The 16,172-nt window shown below is 44.7% G+C and overlaps 4 protein-coding genes across 5 annotated transcripts; all 4 read right to left on the bottom strand.

Annotated features, from left to right (window-relative positions):
* Positions 1–246: 246 nt before the first annotated feature.
* On the bottom strand, positions 247–4,164 carry LOC135583397 (uncharacterized). 2 transcript variants are annotated; one of them, XM_065154039.1, is made up of 2 exons: positions 2,733–4,164; positions 247–710 (listed from the first exon to the last, which is right to left on the bottom strand). In XM_065154039.1, the coding sequence occupies exon 1, from the start codon at positions 4,084–4,086 to the stop codon at positions 2,740–2,742; it is 1,347 nt and encodes a 448-aa protein (XP_065010111.1). In that variant the 5' UTR covers positions 4,087–4,164; the 3' UTR covers positions 247–710; positions 2,733–2,739. The 2 variants fall into 2 exon arrangements, with proteins under 2 accessions (XP_065010111.1, XP_065010110.1); XM_065154038.1 differs by having other exon boundaries at positions 247–622.
* Positions 4,165–4,444: 280 nt separating this feature from the next.
* LOC103987696 (probable serine/threonine-protein kinase At1g01540) lies at positions 4,445–7,932 on the bottom strand. Its single transcript, XM_009406075.3, has 7 exons — positions 6,731–7,932; positions 6,502–6,606; positions 6,290–6,412; positions 6,040–6,210; positions 5,803–5,932; positions 5,521–5,730; positions 4,445–4,972 (listed from the first exon to the last, which is right to left on the bottom strand). Exons 1-7 carry the CDS (start codon positions 7,276–7,278, stop codon positions 4,856–4,858), a joined length of 1,404 nt encoding a protein of 467 aa, XP_009404350.2. The 5' UTR covers positions 7,279–7,932; the 3' UTR covers positions 4,445–4,855.
* Positions 7,933–9,102: 1,170 nt separating this feature from the next.
* LOC135639980 (uncharacterized) lies at positions 9,103–12,659 on the bottom strand. The gene is made up of 8 exons (XM_065154040.1): positions 12,389–12,659; positions 12,208–12,310; positions 11,753–11,860; positions 11,509–11,618; positions 11,310–11,417; positions 11,180–11,225; positions 10,885–11,016; positions 9,103–9,560 (listed from the first exon to the last, which is right to left on the bottom strand). The coding sequence occupies exons 1-8, from the start codon at positions 12,610–12,612 to the stop codon at positions 9,477–9,479; spliced, it is 915 nt and encodes a 304-aa protein (XP_065010112.1). The 5' UTR covers positions 12,613–12,659; the 3' UTR covers positions 9,103–9,476.
* Positions 12,660–13,396: 737 nt separating this feature from the next.
* LOC103987693 (probable mediator of RNA polymerase II transcription subunit 26c) lies at positions 13,397–15,858 on the bottom strand. Its single transcript, XM_009406073.3, has 9 exons — positions 15,014–15,858; positions 14,850–14,918; positions 14,661–14,743; positions 14,503–14,576; positions 14,337–14,392; positions 14,216–14,249; positions 14,004–14,125; positions 13,817–13,913; positions 13,397–13,717 (listed from the first exon to the last, which is right to left on the bottom strand). The coding sequence occupies exons 1-9, from the start codon at positions 15,428–15,430 to the stop codon at positions 13,626–13,628; spliced, it is 1,044 nt and encodes a 347-aa protein (XP_009404348.2). The 5' UTR covers positions 15,431–15,858; the 3' UTR covers positions 13,397–13,625.
* Between the last annotated feature and the right edge of the window lie 314 nt (positions 15,859–16,172).

The raw sequence follows: 16,172 nt of genomic DNA, 5'->3' as shown, positions 1-16,172 counted from the left end.
GGTTCGGCCGCACTCGAAATCTAAATCGATTCGATTCTGGTTCTGATCTTAGACGGTTTCGATTCCAAAATCGACGACGATTCGATTCGAACAAAAGACATCTGTTTTTTATTCTTAAATATTTGTTTTTCTAAATATTTCTCCAAGTAATTATTTATTAAACTATTAAAAAGATATATTCATCATTTAAAGAGGGTTTTTTTTATTGATTTGAAATAAAACTGAAATCGTCAATTCTAATTCCGATTTCATATGAAACCAAATATATATATATATATATATTATCATCAAATACAAATAAATTAATACTTAGTAACATCTTCCATACTAATAAAAAATCCCCCTCGACTTCCAAATACTAAATAAAAGAAGGGTTATGTTCTCAAAATTATAACGCATCTCTTAGTCTTGTTTCTTTTGGGTGAGCAATGGCAAACACTTTCTCATCAAAATGGCATGAATTGTTGGCACAGACTGTTTTGAATAGACCATCAAAAAGTTTCAGCCAATATGATCTCCAACCAACGGAATCCAAGCAAAATAAGAGCTCGAATTCTGACAATTGATGAACACCCGATTATTCTGACAAGAAACAGTGATTCAAGTAGACAAGTGATAACACCTGCACAAGAACATGAGGAGGAAAAGCATCAGGTAGCAAATTTGTGCCTTCTGAATAGCCTCCATCAACCTTGAATGGTGAATATTAACTTCAAATAAGAATGTAAAATGGCATCAGATATGAAAACAGAAACAAATCAGCAAATGCGACTATTAAATGCTGCGACAAATACATAATATACAGCACCTAACAATTAAGAAGAGTTCTCACCTTGATGGAACAACTAAACTACAAAGAGTTCATCAAGAAGCAGAACCAAAAATGTTAGATCACCTAATGTCCAACAAAATTATACTTTCTGGTCTATGATAAATGTTTTCGGTATATCCAGAGAAGTCTACCATAACCATACTAGTAAGACATTAAAAAAAAGTGTATATATATGTATATAACATTTCTGGCCTTCGAACACTCCTGAGGCACCTATAACCCTCTTTCCATAGACAAACCATGTCTGATCCGCAAGTTACTGCAGGTGGTATCACTTACGGATGAATGTACCAGGAAATCATTTACAAGTTTCCATGAGCTGCATCAGAAAAGCTTACTAAATGGTAAAAACAGATGCAAAATATGGTTGCCAACTGCAAGCCATCCTAAGCAAGAAGATATTATACTAAGGGATGTCTTTAACATTCGTAACACGATCACATCTTTTTTCGGTTTACAAAATATAGTTGTTCGGTTATTAGAGTTAGGGGTTGCTACGAGTAAGAGAAAACATGAAATTGGATAACTAACTAGAGTAGATATTTACATTGTCACAATTTAGTAGTTCCACCAAGTTCCACTATAACAACCAAATCAAGCCATGAAATGTAAACACCAAATAATCCAAACATACCCTATGACTTTGACAGTCTTATTCCTGCACAAACCACGGAATGGGAAAGAAGGGAGCAATAGTGAAGTTGTGGTGAATGGTGATTAGCAAAGAACTACTTCTACAGAACACACTTTCATACATCTAAAAGAAGACAGATTTATGGATTCAACCGGGAAGCCATCCAGAAGCATCTCTCTATCAAAAACTATGATTTCAAGTCCATTTGATCATCCAAACATAATTACACCTTTTTTCTTGTACGAGTTATGGACATTTCACTCTCTCTCTTTGTTTTATATATCATGATACTATATAGCATAGATCAGTTTCAATGGTTTGAATAATTGGTTTCTGATATCATAAATGGGACATGTGCTTAAATAAATAAATATGAAACTTAGGCAAGACAATAAAATTTTGAAAAATAATCCACCAAAATTCTAATATTAATTTGTTTTCTAACATCCAATCCACTAAACACAACACTTCATTGGGTTATGTAGATGCAGTGCCTAGGATCTACTGCCACAATTCACAAGTAGCATTAGAGCCATCGGTGTTAGATTCATGTAACAGTCCAAAGGAAAGGTCACCATTCTTTGAAAACTAGGGTATGGTAAGAACAACTCACCACTGAATGGAAGTCAATAATAGTAGTTCATCAATTCTACTAACTCCAGTTGCATTGGTTTTTAGATGCATGGTTATATGACATCAGATATACCAAGAGTATCCCTGAATGGTTGGAAAAACATTCAAATTTCTACAGGAAACATAAAGCTGACTCCTAACAATTTATCCATCGCGACAATTTCTGAAAAGTCTACAACACATTAGCTACAGAGTACAAAATTACCAATTCATTGTCAAATAGGAGGCCATAGATTTTAGTAAACAAAGCTAAACCTTTTAAAACATTTAGTATGGAGAAATAATAAGTGCATTATATGTACGTACAGCGAGCAAGAAGTTGAACCAATGGATTCGTACAAGGGAAAACGAAAGTAAATATCCGTTAGAACTGTACTATGAACACAATCTACTGTGAAACGGAACATTATAGCTCGACCAAAAAGACAGACAAAGATCTATTAACAACAGATAGCCATAATCTCACAAGGAATAGAACATAAGAGGCATTCGTACTTGCTAAGTTGGTGCTACAACAAAAGGCAATCTCAGGTGCTCGCATGAGGCACTCAAAGCAATCACACAACTAGTCTTAGAAAGATAACATAACCACACTGTTTGTTTCTTTAAACAGACCATCTACTGAATACTTACCAAAAGATCATTTTGAGACCAAGAGAACTTCTGGTTTCTTCGGCTTGCTTGGAGTGTTAGGTTTTGATGAATTGCTTGGGGCAATTTCAGGTTTTGCTGCCTTCCTCGCACTCTTATCCAGCTGAATCAAGCTACGGGAAGCCAGGATGGCCTGTGGCAGCAGATCATGCGAAGCTCGAGCATAGACACAACGCACTGCCATAGACGCCGAATCCCTCACCTCTTGGGGATTCAGAGGTGCTAGAAGACAGTGCCCTAAAATCCTAAGCACCGGCTGCAAAAGCTCCCAAGGGAGAGGAACCCTCGACCCCCTCCTCGAGGCGCCACCTCCTTCGTCCTCCCCATCACAGTGATTGCCATTAGGACCCTCCTGGATTGCTAATTTCCTCATCTCCTCGGCAGCGCCTCCAATTCCTCCGTTGTCCTCGAAAAATATCCTAACCTGGGGCGACGAGGAGGACGAGGACGGGGACGAGGAGCAGAGTGAGGATCGATTCAGGTCATCATCATCGAACTCGAAGCGGCAGGGGCAATCCTGGCCAGCCCAGGCGGCGACGAACTCGCAAAGATCTATTTTTGAGCGACTGGGCATGAAGGAGATATTCTTGTAGTAAGAATCAAGCGCCACGGCGACGATGCAAGCACGCTTCGTGGACTTGACGGCGATTTGGGGCTCGAGAGGGGGGGAGAGAATGCCGACGGAGGGTCGAGGCGGAGGCGCAGTGGCGGCAGATGGGGGCTGGCGGGAGGGGGCAGAGGGGCGGGGGGTGTGGTAGAGTGAGGGGAGGGAGAGGTCGGGAACGGAGACAAGGACGGGCTTTCCAGCTCGGGCTTTGACCTCGGCGGCGTATAGGGCAAGGAGGACGGCCTCAAACCCGGCGAGAGAGGGCGGGTTGGCGGCGGAGGATGAGGAGGAGGATGAGACGACGCGGGAGAGATAATGGCCAGCGAGGAGGGGGAGGAAGGAGAGGGCAACTAGGCGGAGGTCGGAGTCGGATGACTGGAACGTGTCATAGAGCCAGTGGCAGAGGGGGTCATCGCCGGATCCAGAGGAGGGGGCGGAGAAGGCGGCGGAGAGCGCGGCGTAGGCTAAGGGGGAGTCAAGGAGGGAGCGGGCGGGGCGGTCGGAATCCGCCAGCGAGGCAAGGTCCGGCGAGGACAGCACGGAGGCCAGGGACAGGATCCGGGAGCGAGCTCGGGAGATAGACTCCCACCACGACTGCGTCGCACTCGCTGCGGGGGCGCCGCCGCCACCCTCGTTACGGTTCGACACGGGGTTCTCCGTGACATCCACGGCTGTAGAAGTGGTCGTGATGGTGGTGGAGGAGGAAGGGGAGCCGGCGGCGGTCGGCATCGGGCGGTGGAGAGCGATTAGGCGAAGTCAGCGTAACCCCCTCCTCCTCGTCGGTGAGATCGGGTTGGTTTCTTCGGGCCCTGAAAAGACCAGTATTGGTCACGTGCATATCACGTGAATGCACTTCGAAGATGACCGTGCGCTGCTTCGCTCAGTTTGACTCGTAGACTTCACTCAGAAACAGTAAACTATGAGCCGAAGCAGTAATCGCTTTCCTCTGTTTCTTCGGAGATAGCATTTCTCTATGAGAAGGACCAAATGAGACAGCCAATTCTTCACTGAAAGATTGTATAGCAATCAATTCTTTACTGCTCACAGTCACAAGAAATAGCTTTTCCTCAAGTGTTAAAGAGCTCAGAGATGAACTCATGGAATCATGAGATCTGATTCAGATGGAAGAAGAGATACATATATGTATACAGACTTCACATAGTTATCAGAACATCAATCTGAATTCCACACATTAGATTCAACTTGTGACAGTTCTATTCAATAAGCCCCTCAAACCAATCAATATACATACACAACAGACCTTCCTCAGAGAACAGAGCTTACTACTAATCCAGGAGAACACATCAAGCACCAAGCTTTACACAAGCAAACTGACCTCAAAACCTTGTTTACATAGTGAGGAGTGACATCGGCGAAATCGCCTTTGCACTGAGCTGCTTCTTGAATGGATGATCAGCCTTATCATAGATGAGAACCTATGTTCAGAGATCATTTCGACTGGATCATTACAATTAAGTGTGTCTTCATGCTTTGTCGACTAGATTTCAGATTTTGTGCTGTTTTCACCAGGCTCAGTGACTTGTCTTGCCGATACTCTTACTTTATACTGAGGACTGTTGGAATATGGTTGCCCAATACGTCCTGCTCGATGCTCCTGATTTTGACAATGCAACCAAATAAATTTGGATGTGATACATCAATCAAACCAAATCAATCCAGTTCTAGCTAATAACAAAAATATCATATGTAGCAAGGTTGATATAAAAATCATGTTGTCGCGCTAAATTTTCTCCTGACTAGAGTAAACAAGCAACTCATGATCATTCATACATGTTCCATTTACAGCAATGCCTACATAATGAAAAACTTGATACACAACATTCTTCAGGAACAAAATAGGTTGCTTCAAGTTCTTAGCTCAATGTTTCTGTAGTGCCAGATTAAAAGAGAATGCAATAGAAACTAACGGAGTGATGCTTTACATGAAAATGAAAGCAATATTCTCCAAGTATATTAGTAAGTCAGGCTGAAGGATGAGAAGACAATTTGAGGGACACACAAATAAACACATAAAAGAACAATGTTAAAACTAGCATGCATAAGGAACATCTTACGAGCGTCAACAATAGACGACAATGAGAAGAAGCACAAAAATCTAATAGACTTTCATGACATTAGATCTCTAATCTATGATTGACTCACATCTTGGTAGGGGAAATCATCAACTTCAAGCATGTGTATTACATGCCCCATCTTTGGCCTTTGTTGCGAATCAGGATCCACACATCGCAGTGCGACTAAAAGTGTCTTCTTTAATGTCCTCGACAAAGGTTTCTCAGCCATCTTTGGATCCACGACTTCGTCGGTATTTCGATTACTGACCATGGTCTTAATCCACTCTATTAGATTAACCTGTAAAAGAGCCACCAAATTTGTAGAAATAAGCACACACAAACTTCGGAAGCATGCAGAACCAACACTAACCTCGCCAGGAGGCCTGCTATAATCGACTGGCCTACGACCAGATATGATCTCCATGATAAGTATCCCAAAGCTATAAACATCACTCGTCTCATTCAACATACCAGTACTGGCATACTCAGGAGCCACATAACTGTCAGGAAGGAACAAATCAGAGTTAGAAATCTTCAATTCTTACTTAGTTGCTATGTGGAAGGAAGGAAAGAAAGAAACATCAAAGGAAGCAGCATTTGGATCAACCCAAAAGTTCCCATCACGCGTGTCGTGACATAGTTTCTTCCTGTGCCTAACAGCTTCGCAAGGCCAAAATCAGAGAGCTTGGGAGTCCAGTGCTTGTCGAGCAGGATGTTGCTCGATTTAATGTCGCGATGAACTACTTTGGGTTCAAGTCCTTCATGCAAGTACAGTAGCCTGCAATTTCCACAATTTACGTCTCAAGATGAATCGACAAACGGTGCTATGGCCAAAAAAATTAAGGCTTTTCTGATACCCTTTTGCTGTTCCAAGCATGATGTTCATCCGGATGTCCCAGGTAAGAGGGCTGCTTGGTCCAACATCTCCATGGAGCCACTGTTCGAGGTTCCCGTTGTCCAGGTATTCATAGACAAGCATCCTAAATGTCAAACGAACCACAAGGTTGGAAGATGATTCATGCACAAAAGAAGCACCCAATCGTTGCAATTGGAGTAGATGAGGGAATACCTTTGAGCACCTTCCACGCAGTATCCCAGTAACCTCACTAGATTCTTGTGGCGGGCGCGGCCAATGGCTTCGACTTCGACCTTGAATTCCTTCTCTGCCTGCCCCCTGGAACACAATCTAATCGGTCAGAGATGCAGCACACACAAATGGGTCTCTCTGCCTGCAATGTGAGCTTGGATTGAGTTTTTGCATTCCTACTGTGCCCAATTACAAGACATGAGTACCATACTTGTTGTTCAGCAAGTTCTTCACTGCAATCTGAGTGCCGTCTTCCAAGATGCCGTGGTAGACGGTTCCGTATCCGCCTTCTCCGATCACATTCTCGTCGGAAAAGTTGTCGGTGGCCACCTCAAGCTCCCTGAGAGTGAACCACAGCCCCCACCCCAGGCGGGACACCTCCGCCGGGACGGCGGCAGCCTGGTCCGTGGGACGGTTACCGAGCGGCGAGCCGCCTCCCTCACTTTTGCCACGCTCAGGCGAGGCGACACGAGCTTTCTGGACAACGACTGGGCTCTCATCTTCCTTCTGCTTGACGGATCGAGGAGATGTAACAACGCCGGAGGTCTGAGAAGGATCGACGCGAACTTCTTGGATTTCTTTGGATGTAACGGGGATGGTGGCGGTGGTCCGCCGGGAGGAGGCATTCTTGCGCATGAGGCTGAGGCAGAGAGAGAGAAGGAAGAGGAGGAGGAACCCCGTACCGGCGCAGATGCTGATTACGACCCAGAGGCGGAGCCCAAAGATGTTTGTGCGCGCCGAGAGCTCGTGATCCGACATGCTTGAAGGGCCAGGGAAGCTCTCTGCTCCAGAAGAATCCTGAGGGAAAGATTGGATTCTGAAGAGGAAGCTAATGGTGAAAGAGAACTTCTTCCGCTAAAGATTGAATCTTGAAGGGAGTGGTGGTGGCATTATGGATAAGAAGAGTAAGAAGACGGCAGTTCTTTTCACTGCGTCGTGGATAGGAAGATGCTAAATCTGAGAACATGGTACCAGACATGCATGGCTGCAAGAAATGTTCAGCAGCAGTGCGTGAAGTAAAGAAAGGAGCAGGTGTGTATGATTGAAGAAAAAGGAGGAAGAGGGATGTGAGCCATTAGAGAAGATGGTACTTGAAAGACAGATGGAGATGACAAGAAAGTCACTTGGAGAGAGAGAGAGAGAGAGGTGAAGAGGTTGCAGGTGTCATGGTTTGGGACCTACATGGAGCAACGGAAGCCTCCACCCCACAAAAGGACACTGCAGAATACTGGGATTAGTTGCGCAGTAACCATTGTGGGGGAGAGTGATCTTTGAGGCCTCGAATCAACTCACAGAACATGACAGGTTAGGGATATCATCGAAATGAACATTCTATTTTCACCCTTGTGTTTATAGTGAAAACTCAGAAAGAGTTTGTTCTTCTTAGCATCCCTATGCTAGATAAAAAGCATAAGTACAATCGTGTCTCTACAAACTTGACTTCTACTTTGTTGTATAATACTTCATTCGTCCTTTTTGCTTGTGCTGAAGACAAAATAACCAAAAGCCTACAGAGAATAATAAGAATGTTGTGTGATGTTCATCACACCATATGAGAGTTGGTCATGTCGGAAATCCCTACTTCAGCTGCAAGAGGGGATGGAGTGAAGTCCTAAAAAGGTAGCTTCGTTGACGGAAAGAGAAAAAAACAATGCATGTATGTACGATTGCAGGGAAATAAGCTTTGGATTTGAATGGAAGAAAGATGTCGATGACATGATTACGTCGCTCTTTACTCACCCCTTCCTTGAGCTTTAATCCATGAATAATTTCTGTGGCAGTAGCACATCGATCCAAGCTTAACCACTAACCAGTATTGCCCACCACCCAAAGCAATCCATGGCTTTTGGAATGAGAACAAGACTCGGTTGTTGGATTGGTGCCATCACATCGTTTGGTAGTGTCTTCCTCCTCCTCCGCCGTGGATTTAAGTGCTTGGGACTACCTAAAAGTCCAACCTGTGGTTTCTTTTATGCTTGAAATAGTAACTCTTTTCCTTGGATATGTAACCAATACGTGTTGTGTGCAGAAAACCAGTGGAAATTCCTAAGCATTCTACGAAAAGAATACGCAAATCAAGTAAACACACACATAAAACAGTACCCTAATAAATTAAAGGAAGAAAAAAAGGGTGAACTGATCCACACATTACGTGATGCAATAAACATAATCAATGGATCAGTCAGTCACATGGCAGGTTATTGGTGGAAGAATGATGCACTAGAAGAGGAGGGGGCCATGGCAAGCTGTACCGCATGACAAAGCAGGAAAAAGTAATGGCTTACAGGCAGCGGCGGCTGCTTCTCCCTGGTTCTCGGTGAGGGCAGTGGGGTATACTGACACCAACCTTGGAGAGATTGATGAGGCAATGGATTATGTTCAACCTTGGATAGGGATTCTAACTTATATTGTAGATAATGCAAAACATACAAAAGAATCCAATATAAGAACATAGGGCCCAATTTATAGTTCCTGCTTCATCTCCAAACCAAAGATCATGTTCTTTCACCAAGAAAAGAAAGAGTTGGTAATGTTACCTGATGGAAAACAATTAAGCAATGATTATTTTCTCTGCCAAAGAAGGAAGAAATGGTGTTATTTTGCATGTCATAGGTACAGTATATGAAATAAATACTACATTAAAACAATTACTTCTATGTTAGTTCTACAGCATCTCAAGATACCAAGGTAATCATGTTAAATAATCCACCAGCTCACTAGTGTTCCAGGTGATAGGTTCAAACCTCGCCTTCCTAGTGTATCTAGAAACAAGGGTGCGGAGTGCCACGGCATGCTTCAAGAACGTAAAGGTGAGATCTGAGCTTGTCAACCACACGAGTGATATCAGAAGAGGACACTAGATTCATACTGAAATTGATCCACCTATTTCATTCATGGTTTCCAAACACGCACTGTGCCATCAACAGTAGATTCATACTTAAATTGATCCACCTGTTTCATGGTTTCCATACGCGCACCGTGCCATCAACAGATGATGTAAGCATACAACATTCTTTTGGATGATAATTCACACTCGTGACCTGAAAGAAGAAGTAAATTATGTTAATCCCAGTGACAAGTTACTTGATTACTATACATTTTACCGCATGAGAAAACAGACCACAAAAGACTAACCAAAATCTAGCATTCCACACGTCACTCCTAGTGATCCAATTGTAACATCAACTAATATGTTTGCAAAAATGAGAAACATATCTTAAAAGGAGTGCTAAGCACCCATTGTCTCATAAGGCTGCATCTATGTAACAACATAAAGAATCTGTCTGATGTCAGCCTAATAAGCATAGAAAGAGCTTATTTTCCGACAAAATTTTATGAGGATGTTAAACAGTTGAACATTGACAAGAATAATTTACGAAACTTTCAATTGGATGACTGAAGCTTAAGCTTACATAAGGACAGAAACAGGATTCTAAGCCATATAGCTTAAGCTGTTAGTAAATGGCTCAAAGTTGAACAAGAGGTTAATGGTGGTACGAGCCTTCTGCTATTCGGCAGCACAGGGAGTGGGTGTATGACCCATGTCATGAGTCTTACCATCTTTCGCGGGTCAGGGATGGAGCGACCCCCAAAACAACAGCCTTCACAGCAGCTATGGCCAACCGCAGCCGGATGGCCCAGGTTGCAAATGACAATGGCCCAAGGCCAGTGGTGTTGGTAGTGGGGTCGTCGCTAGACCCTCCAAACTTATCAGCCACTTCACCCACTTCCTCCACCATGATGCTGTCATCCTTGCCACCAACGATATAAATGAGTGGCCTGGTCAGTACTCCGTTGCCTTCATATGGTAGAGGAAGAGATCTACCTAGTGGCGGATACAGTAAATTGATCATGGAATATAACCCAACGGTGAGGTATGGTGAAGCCTCATTTAAGTATGGTGAAGTATTTAGCTCTTCCATTTGGTCATTTATGAGATTTACAATGCTGCCTAGTTCCGGTACGTCTATCGACTAAAACAATGGTCTTGGATAGGCTACATCTACAAGCTCATAAACCATCCAAACAAGAGTGACATGATGAAATATTATAAAGATGCACTTTTAGACCTTTCACCTTTCTTGACTGTTTGAGAGGATTTCTGAGTGTCTGATGGACTTTTCACAAACATAAGGCCCATCATATTGATGATTCATTAGTAAACTAAATATCATATGCATTCCCACGTGCACAGAGAACTAGCATTAACGCATTGATACATTAAGGTGTGACAAGAAATAAGGTCGGCATGCATCACCATGCTATCAAAAAACGAGAGCGTATATTCTTACATTATAAAATGTACAGATATTTTAGTAAGGCCTATACTATTCAACAAATAAAAACATGAAGCCAAAAGATTACCACAGAGCGATGAGCTTTGAAACTTGAAGCTACAGATGCATCTACTAGATCCCAGAAGAAAATTGTCCCATCCTCGGATCCACCAGTAACATGTGCATCAGTGTTGGTTAGACAACAATCCATCTTGTAAGACTACAGCACAAGATAAAACTAATAACAGTTAATAAGGCTATAGTTATTCCGGTCTCATGATCAACAAAGCAAGATGGAAGAACAGTTAAAAAGTGACAGAGTAAATAACAATAACAAAAAGATCAAGTGACATCAACATAAACAAGTGTACACATTTTTAGACCTTGCAGGTATGGCCCTTGTACTCTTGTAGAAGTTCTCCAGTGGACCTGTTGTAGATAGGGAAAACACAGTTAAAGGAAAAACATATCAACATGCACCAAAGGTTAGTATTAGAGACATTGGAGAGTTACCTGTCCAGAAGACGTAGAGTTGAATCCAAGCAACTTGCTAAGACGCAATTGCCATCATTCGACAATGAAATACAGTTGACAGCCTGCCCCAAATTGTCAACTAATTCTCTTCATTCGGAATGGAGGAAATCATTAGACAAACACCCAATCTGATGCAATTTGAATGTGGCAGGAATTTTTTTAATCAAGGGAAACTCACCTCCCGATTCGTATGTCAAACGTGCGAACAGTTCCATCAACACTTCCAGCAATAATTTCAGTTTTTGTCAAACAAACAGACATCACGCTGTCTTGAAATGTATCAATGATCTGAGAGGTTCATGCGCGAGCTTTAGTGCAAGACTCAATAACAACAAAGATTTCTTTTTTCCTTATTTTCCTTCAATATGAATAAATGTGATGTGGAACCTGAAATCAACTCGCAAGAGAGCATGGAAGATGACCTGAATGGGCTCTGTACTCTGGGATCTGCAATCCCACGCACGAACGGATTGATCATAGCCAGCCGACACTACGACTGAGTCATACGCATTAAACTTCACAGCATTCACCTAAAGAATTAGGAATCAAAGATATAACATACATTGGGTAACGTCATCGAAAAGCACGATCAAGCGATCAGACACAATCTCTAGAAAATGATCATTTCCTTCGGCAACTTACTGATACCAGTGTTAGTGATAACGAAGAAGACTAATGTGCGCGAGCAGCCCTCGATTTCGAGGCACCCGAAACAGAGCAATGCTCATCCACCGAAACCCTAATCCCTAATCAAGAAACCCATCACACAGGCGCGATGCGACCCGATTGCCCATCAATACAAATACACGAAACCCTAATGCCCGAAGTGGGAGGAATCCGTCCCGGGAGAGGAGTAGACGGCGGCATGAGGACTCACCTCACTGTCGTGGCCTCGAAACTTGCGGATGACGCGGCCGGTGGAGACATCCCAGTAGAATATCTGGCGATCACCGCCGCAGGAGCACAGCTTCGCGTTGTCCCTGCGGCGACAACAACAACATCAAGAACTTTTCTTTGATCCAGAGGGGAAGTAAGAGAAAGAGGGAGGGAGGACGGACGAGGTAACATGGACGTCACGGATCTCGCGCCCGTGCGACTTGTATGTCTTGATGTGGATGCCCCGGTGGGGATTCCAGAGGCGGAGGGTACGGTCCTTGCCGCAGCTGAGGCAATAGTTCCCGTCCCCGTTGAACCGGACGGCCAAAACCGGCCCCTCGTGCCCCTTCAGCACGTTCGCCTCCTTCCGCGGCAGCTCCACCCCGCCGCTGCCCCCGCTCGCCATCGACTCCGCGCTCTCAACTCTTCCCACGACTGCGACGACACGCACAGAGGTGTCGACGGAACCACGTGGTCTCTCTTCTAATCGGATTCGGATGAAGAAGTATCGGGTATCGGATTCGAATTCGGATTCGAATTCGGATTCGGAATCATCGCGCTTGGATTGTATGGTTGGGGTAGCCATGAAAAATGACATGGCGCAGGTGATAAGGTCGACCGTAATTTAGGGGACCCATGAGAGACACAGCCAGTTTTGGACCTCGTGATGAGGATCAGATAAACCACGACCGGTTTGTGGTTTTGTGTATCGTGTACATGTCCGGTGATGATGAGACACGACTACAACTCGACCAAAAGCAAATCATTCTTGTGGCCATCTTTCGAATCACGAGAGTTCAGCACGTTTAGGTTCGATCTCAGATATTGCATCGGTCATCACAATCGACCATGATTTGGGTCATGTTCGTTTCAAGCATGATTTTATTTGATGATTAATCGATTACTGTCAAATTCAAAGATAAATATGAAAACCCAATATATATATATATATATATATAAAGCGTATAAAAGAGATTTGACACTCATTTAAAGTTCCTAAAGATTAAAATCGACAATAATTATTTTTGAAGATATTGATAATGTAATCATTACTAAGATGATTGAACCCAATAAGTTCCCAAAGGCGACGGTGCGTCCCACTTCTGGGCCTGAAGGGCACAGCAAAGATTCTCCCAAGGCAGAAAGGATAAGTCGACGTGGACTTCCCCTTTCCAACCACGTTGCGATGATGCAGCCAACCAAAGTCTCACATTTTTTCCGACCATCTGTCTTTCCAAGTAATATACAATTCAACAAAAGACAGCAGACTTTTTCCATCCCCACTCATGCACAGGAAAAAGCATTCCTTGCAGTGCTTCCTATATGTATAACGAGAGAGTAAATGGCAATCCAAAAACTCCATAGGAAATTAGACAGGAAGTTTACAGCCACTGGGAGGTAAAAGCTGGTTGGCGTCAGTCAGTGCTTCCACATGGAGCCGCCCTTCCGGGGGATCTTGGGCTTTGGGATCTGGTGGATATCCATCACCTGGATCGTCCGCTGCTTTTTAGCTTCCAGCCGATCCGAACAACACCACAACTCAAGCCATCAGAACCGATCTATTCTTTCCGTTCTCTAAGAAACAATGTTTGGGAGGGCAAAAGAGTTACCATTTTGAGCTTCCTGGTAGTTCTCATGGAGTCTTTTTCTCGCCGAAGCGAGCCTCTCCGGGTCCAGCAAGCTGTCCTTGTGTTCCTTCACCTTGTGCTGATAAGGAGAGACATAGATTAGTGACGAAAAATTTGGAAGAGTTTGACTGAGAATGAGAAAGGGAAAAAAGGATGGTGGATTCTTTACAGCTGGAGAAGCAGAAGATGGGGCGTGGGTGGAGGTGTTGTTGGTCTTCGTCGGATTAATGGCGGACTTCGCCTTTGGTTCTACGGACTCCGAGCTATTCCTCTCGGAGCTCAAGTAGCCAGCTGCTTCGAATCGACGTTTGGTGTTCTTTATAATGAAGAAACTAGCGGAAACATAGATCTAATTTACTTTTACTTATTTCCGTCACGTACCGTGTGGATTCGGTGAGTATCCGAATTCTGGAACCTGGCAATGGAACAAGAATTAGCCAGTGAGAATAAAAGAAGAACTCGATCGATTAGCGATTACATGGAAGAAGTGGGAAGCTCATACGTGGTGCCCGTTCTGGTTGTTCTTTCCGGAGATCTGCTGTGGCGAGTCTCCATCAGCTGCAACACAAGCTTTTCGTCAATTAGATGCATTTGGAATGATAAGGCGAAAACAAAAAGAGTTTCTTTTTCTTCTTCTTGGGTTGTTTTGATCGGATATGGTTGTTTACTGATGATTGCTGGAGACGCGGTGTCGCATGCGGAATTCGATGTCACCCACTCGTCCACGAGATCTTTCCACTTCCTGTGCATCAAATAGAGATGAGAATCCGATGCTTTCTTTCTTACTCGAGCTAACAGAAATCCATTCGAATCGTCGGTTCATCACCTGACAAGTTGCTTCACCAATCGCCGGACCTCACTAGAGGGATGCTTCCGAAGACCATTCACATGCCTTCCGATATCAGTTTCCTGCAGAGTAATCAGCAGAAAAATATCAACTTTGTTTGGAGTCATCAGAAGAAAAAGAGGTATCTTTCAGCTGAGAAAAAGCCGTTTTTTGGATGAAATGCATCACCTTGAGAGCTCTGAATGTGATATCCATGTCCGCAAGGTTCTGCAGCAGCCTAACCAAAGAATCTTCCGACTGTTCCACCAAACAAGATGTAACTCCAAGAACAATACAAGTGTTGGGAGGAATCAAAGACGGGGTTTTTGTGAGAAGGCAGCAAAGCGACAGACCTGATCGGGGTCGTCCAAAAACCGTTTGATGCCCAGGATTTTGCTCTGCTCTTCGTCGATCGAACGGCCATAGGTCCTCTGATCATCCTGCTCTTCCTCCTCGGCCGCCGCCGCCGTCCTATGCATCGACTCAGGCGACGGCGAGGATGCCGCCCCCACCGCCGCCCTCTTCTCCGCCGAGCTGCTGCTCCCCTTCGCCTCCTCCCGCCGCGGCACCACGGAGCCGCCGCCGGACGACCCGCAGTTCCTGCACCGCCCGGCGTCTCCCGCAGCGTAGAGCCGCTGCACGATCCCATCCCTCCGTGCGCGGAGCTCCTGCCGGTGCTCCGCCGCGGCCACCGAGATGGCGGTGTCGATCAAGGCCCAAAGATCCACCCCGGCGTTCCGCATCCACCTCCTTAGGTCCTCCGCCTCCATCGCCTCAGATCGATTCACTCCTCCCGTCGCGAGCGAGAAACCCCTGGCCTCAAATCCGCGCTGGGATCCAACTCCTAAATCCTCTCATCATCGCCATCAACATTGCTCCGTTTCACTTTAAACACCACGAGACCAATCGCCGCATTCGGTAGAAGTGCGATCCGTCGATCTTTGAGCTTCCCGGGACTCGAATCCAGCCAAAATCTAACGGAACTCGAACGAGAATCGCGAATAGGAAGGGAAGGGAACAGAGGATTCCATGTTGAGGAGGAGAAGAAGGAACACCGAGGAGCCTCTAATTCTCTCTGGAGTTTCCTTTTCCTTCTTGTAAGGAATATACCCGCTTTCGGCCCGTCCCGGTTCATCCCATGATTGGAGGCAGCGAACTGGGCCATCGCCGGGCCCACAGCATGCCGCTTTGGCTAGCCTCACATACCATTGTCCGAGTGCCCGGCGACGGGTAAGGCAAACGGGTATGATTTATTCTTTGTTCGTATTTTCGGTTTTAAGGATAAGAAACAACTAAAAAGACGTTTCGGACGCACCGTTGCGGCGTACCTGAGTCAGGATTGGCTTGGACTGTGGCCCCCCATGTGAAGAGTGTGACTTCTCCTTGCCGTGAGACTCCGAGACAAGACACCATCGCCACCACATGGTGTGACACCTAAAGCGTGCACAGTGAAAGCAGTGGGAGGAGTATTAGCTTGCACACATCTGTTGGGAGCGCGTGATCCCGAGCCCA

The sequence above is a fragment of the Musa acuminata genome, chromosome BXJ3-6 (genome assembly GCF_036884655.1).
Source record: "Musa acuminata AAA Group cultivar baxijiao chromosome BXJ3-6, Cavendish_Baxijiao_AAA, whole genome shotgun sequence".
NCBI lineage: Eukaryota > Viridiplantae > Streptophyta > Magnoliopsida > Zingiberales > Musaceae > Musa > Musa acuminata.
This window is presented reverse-complemented; position numbering and strand designations above follow the sequence as displayed.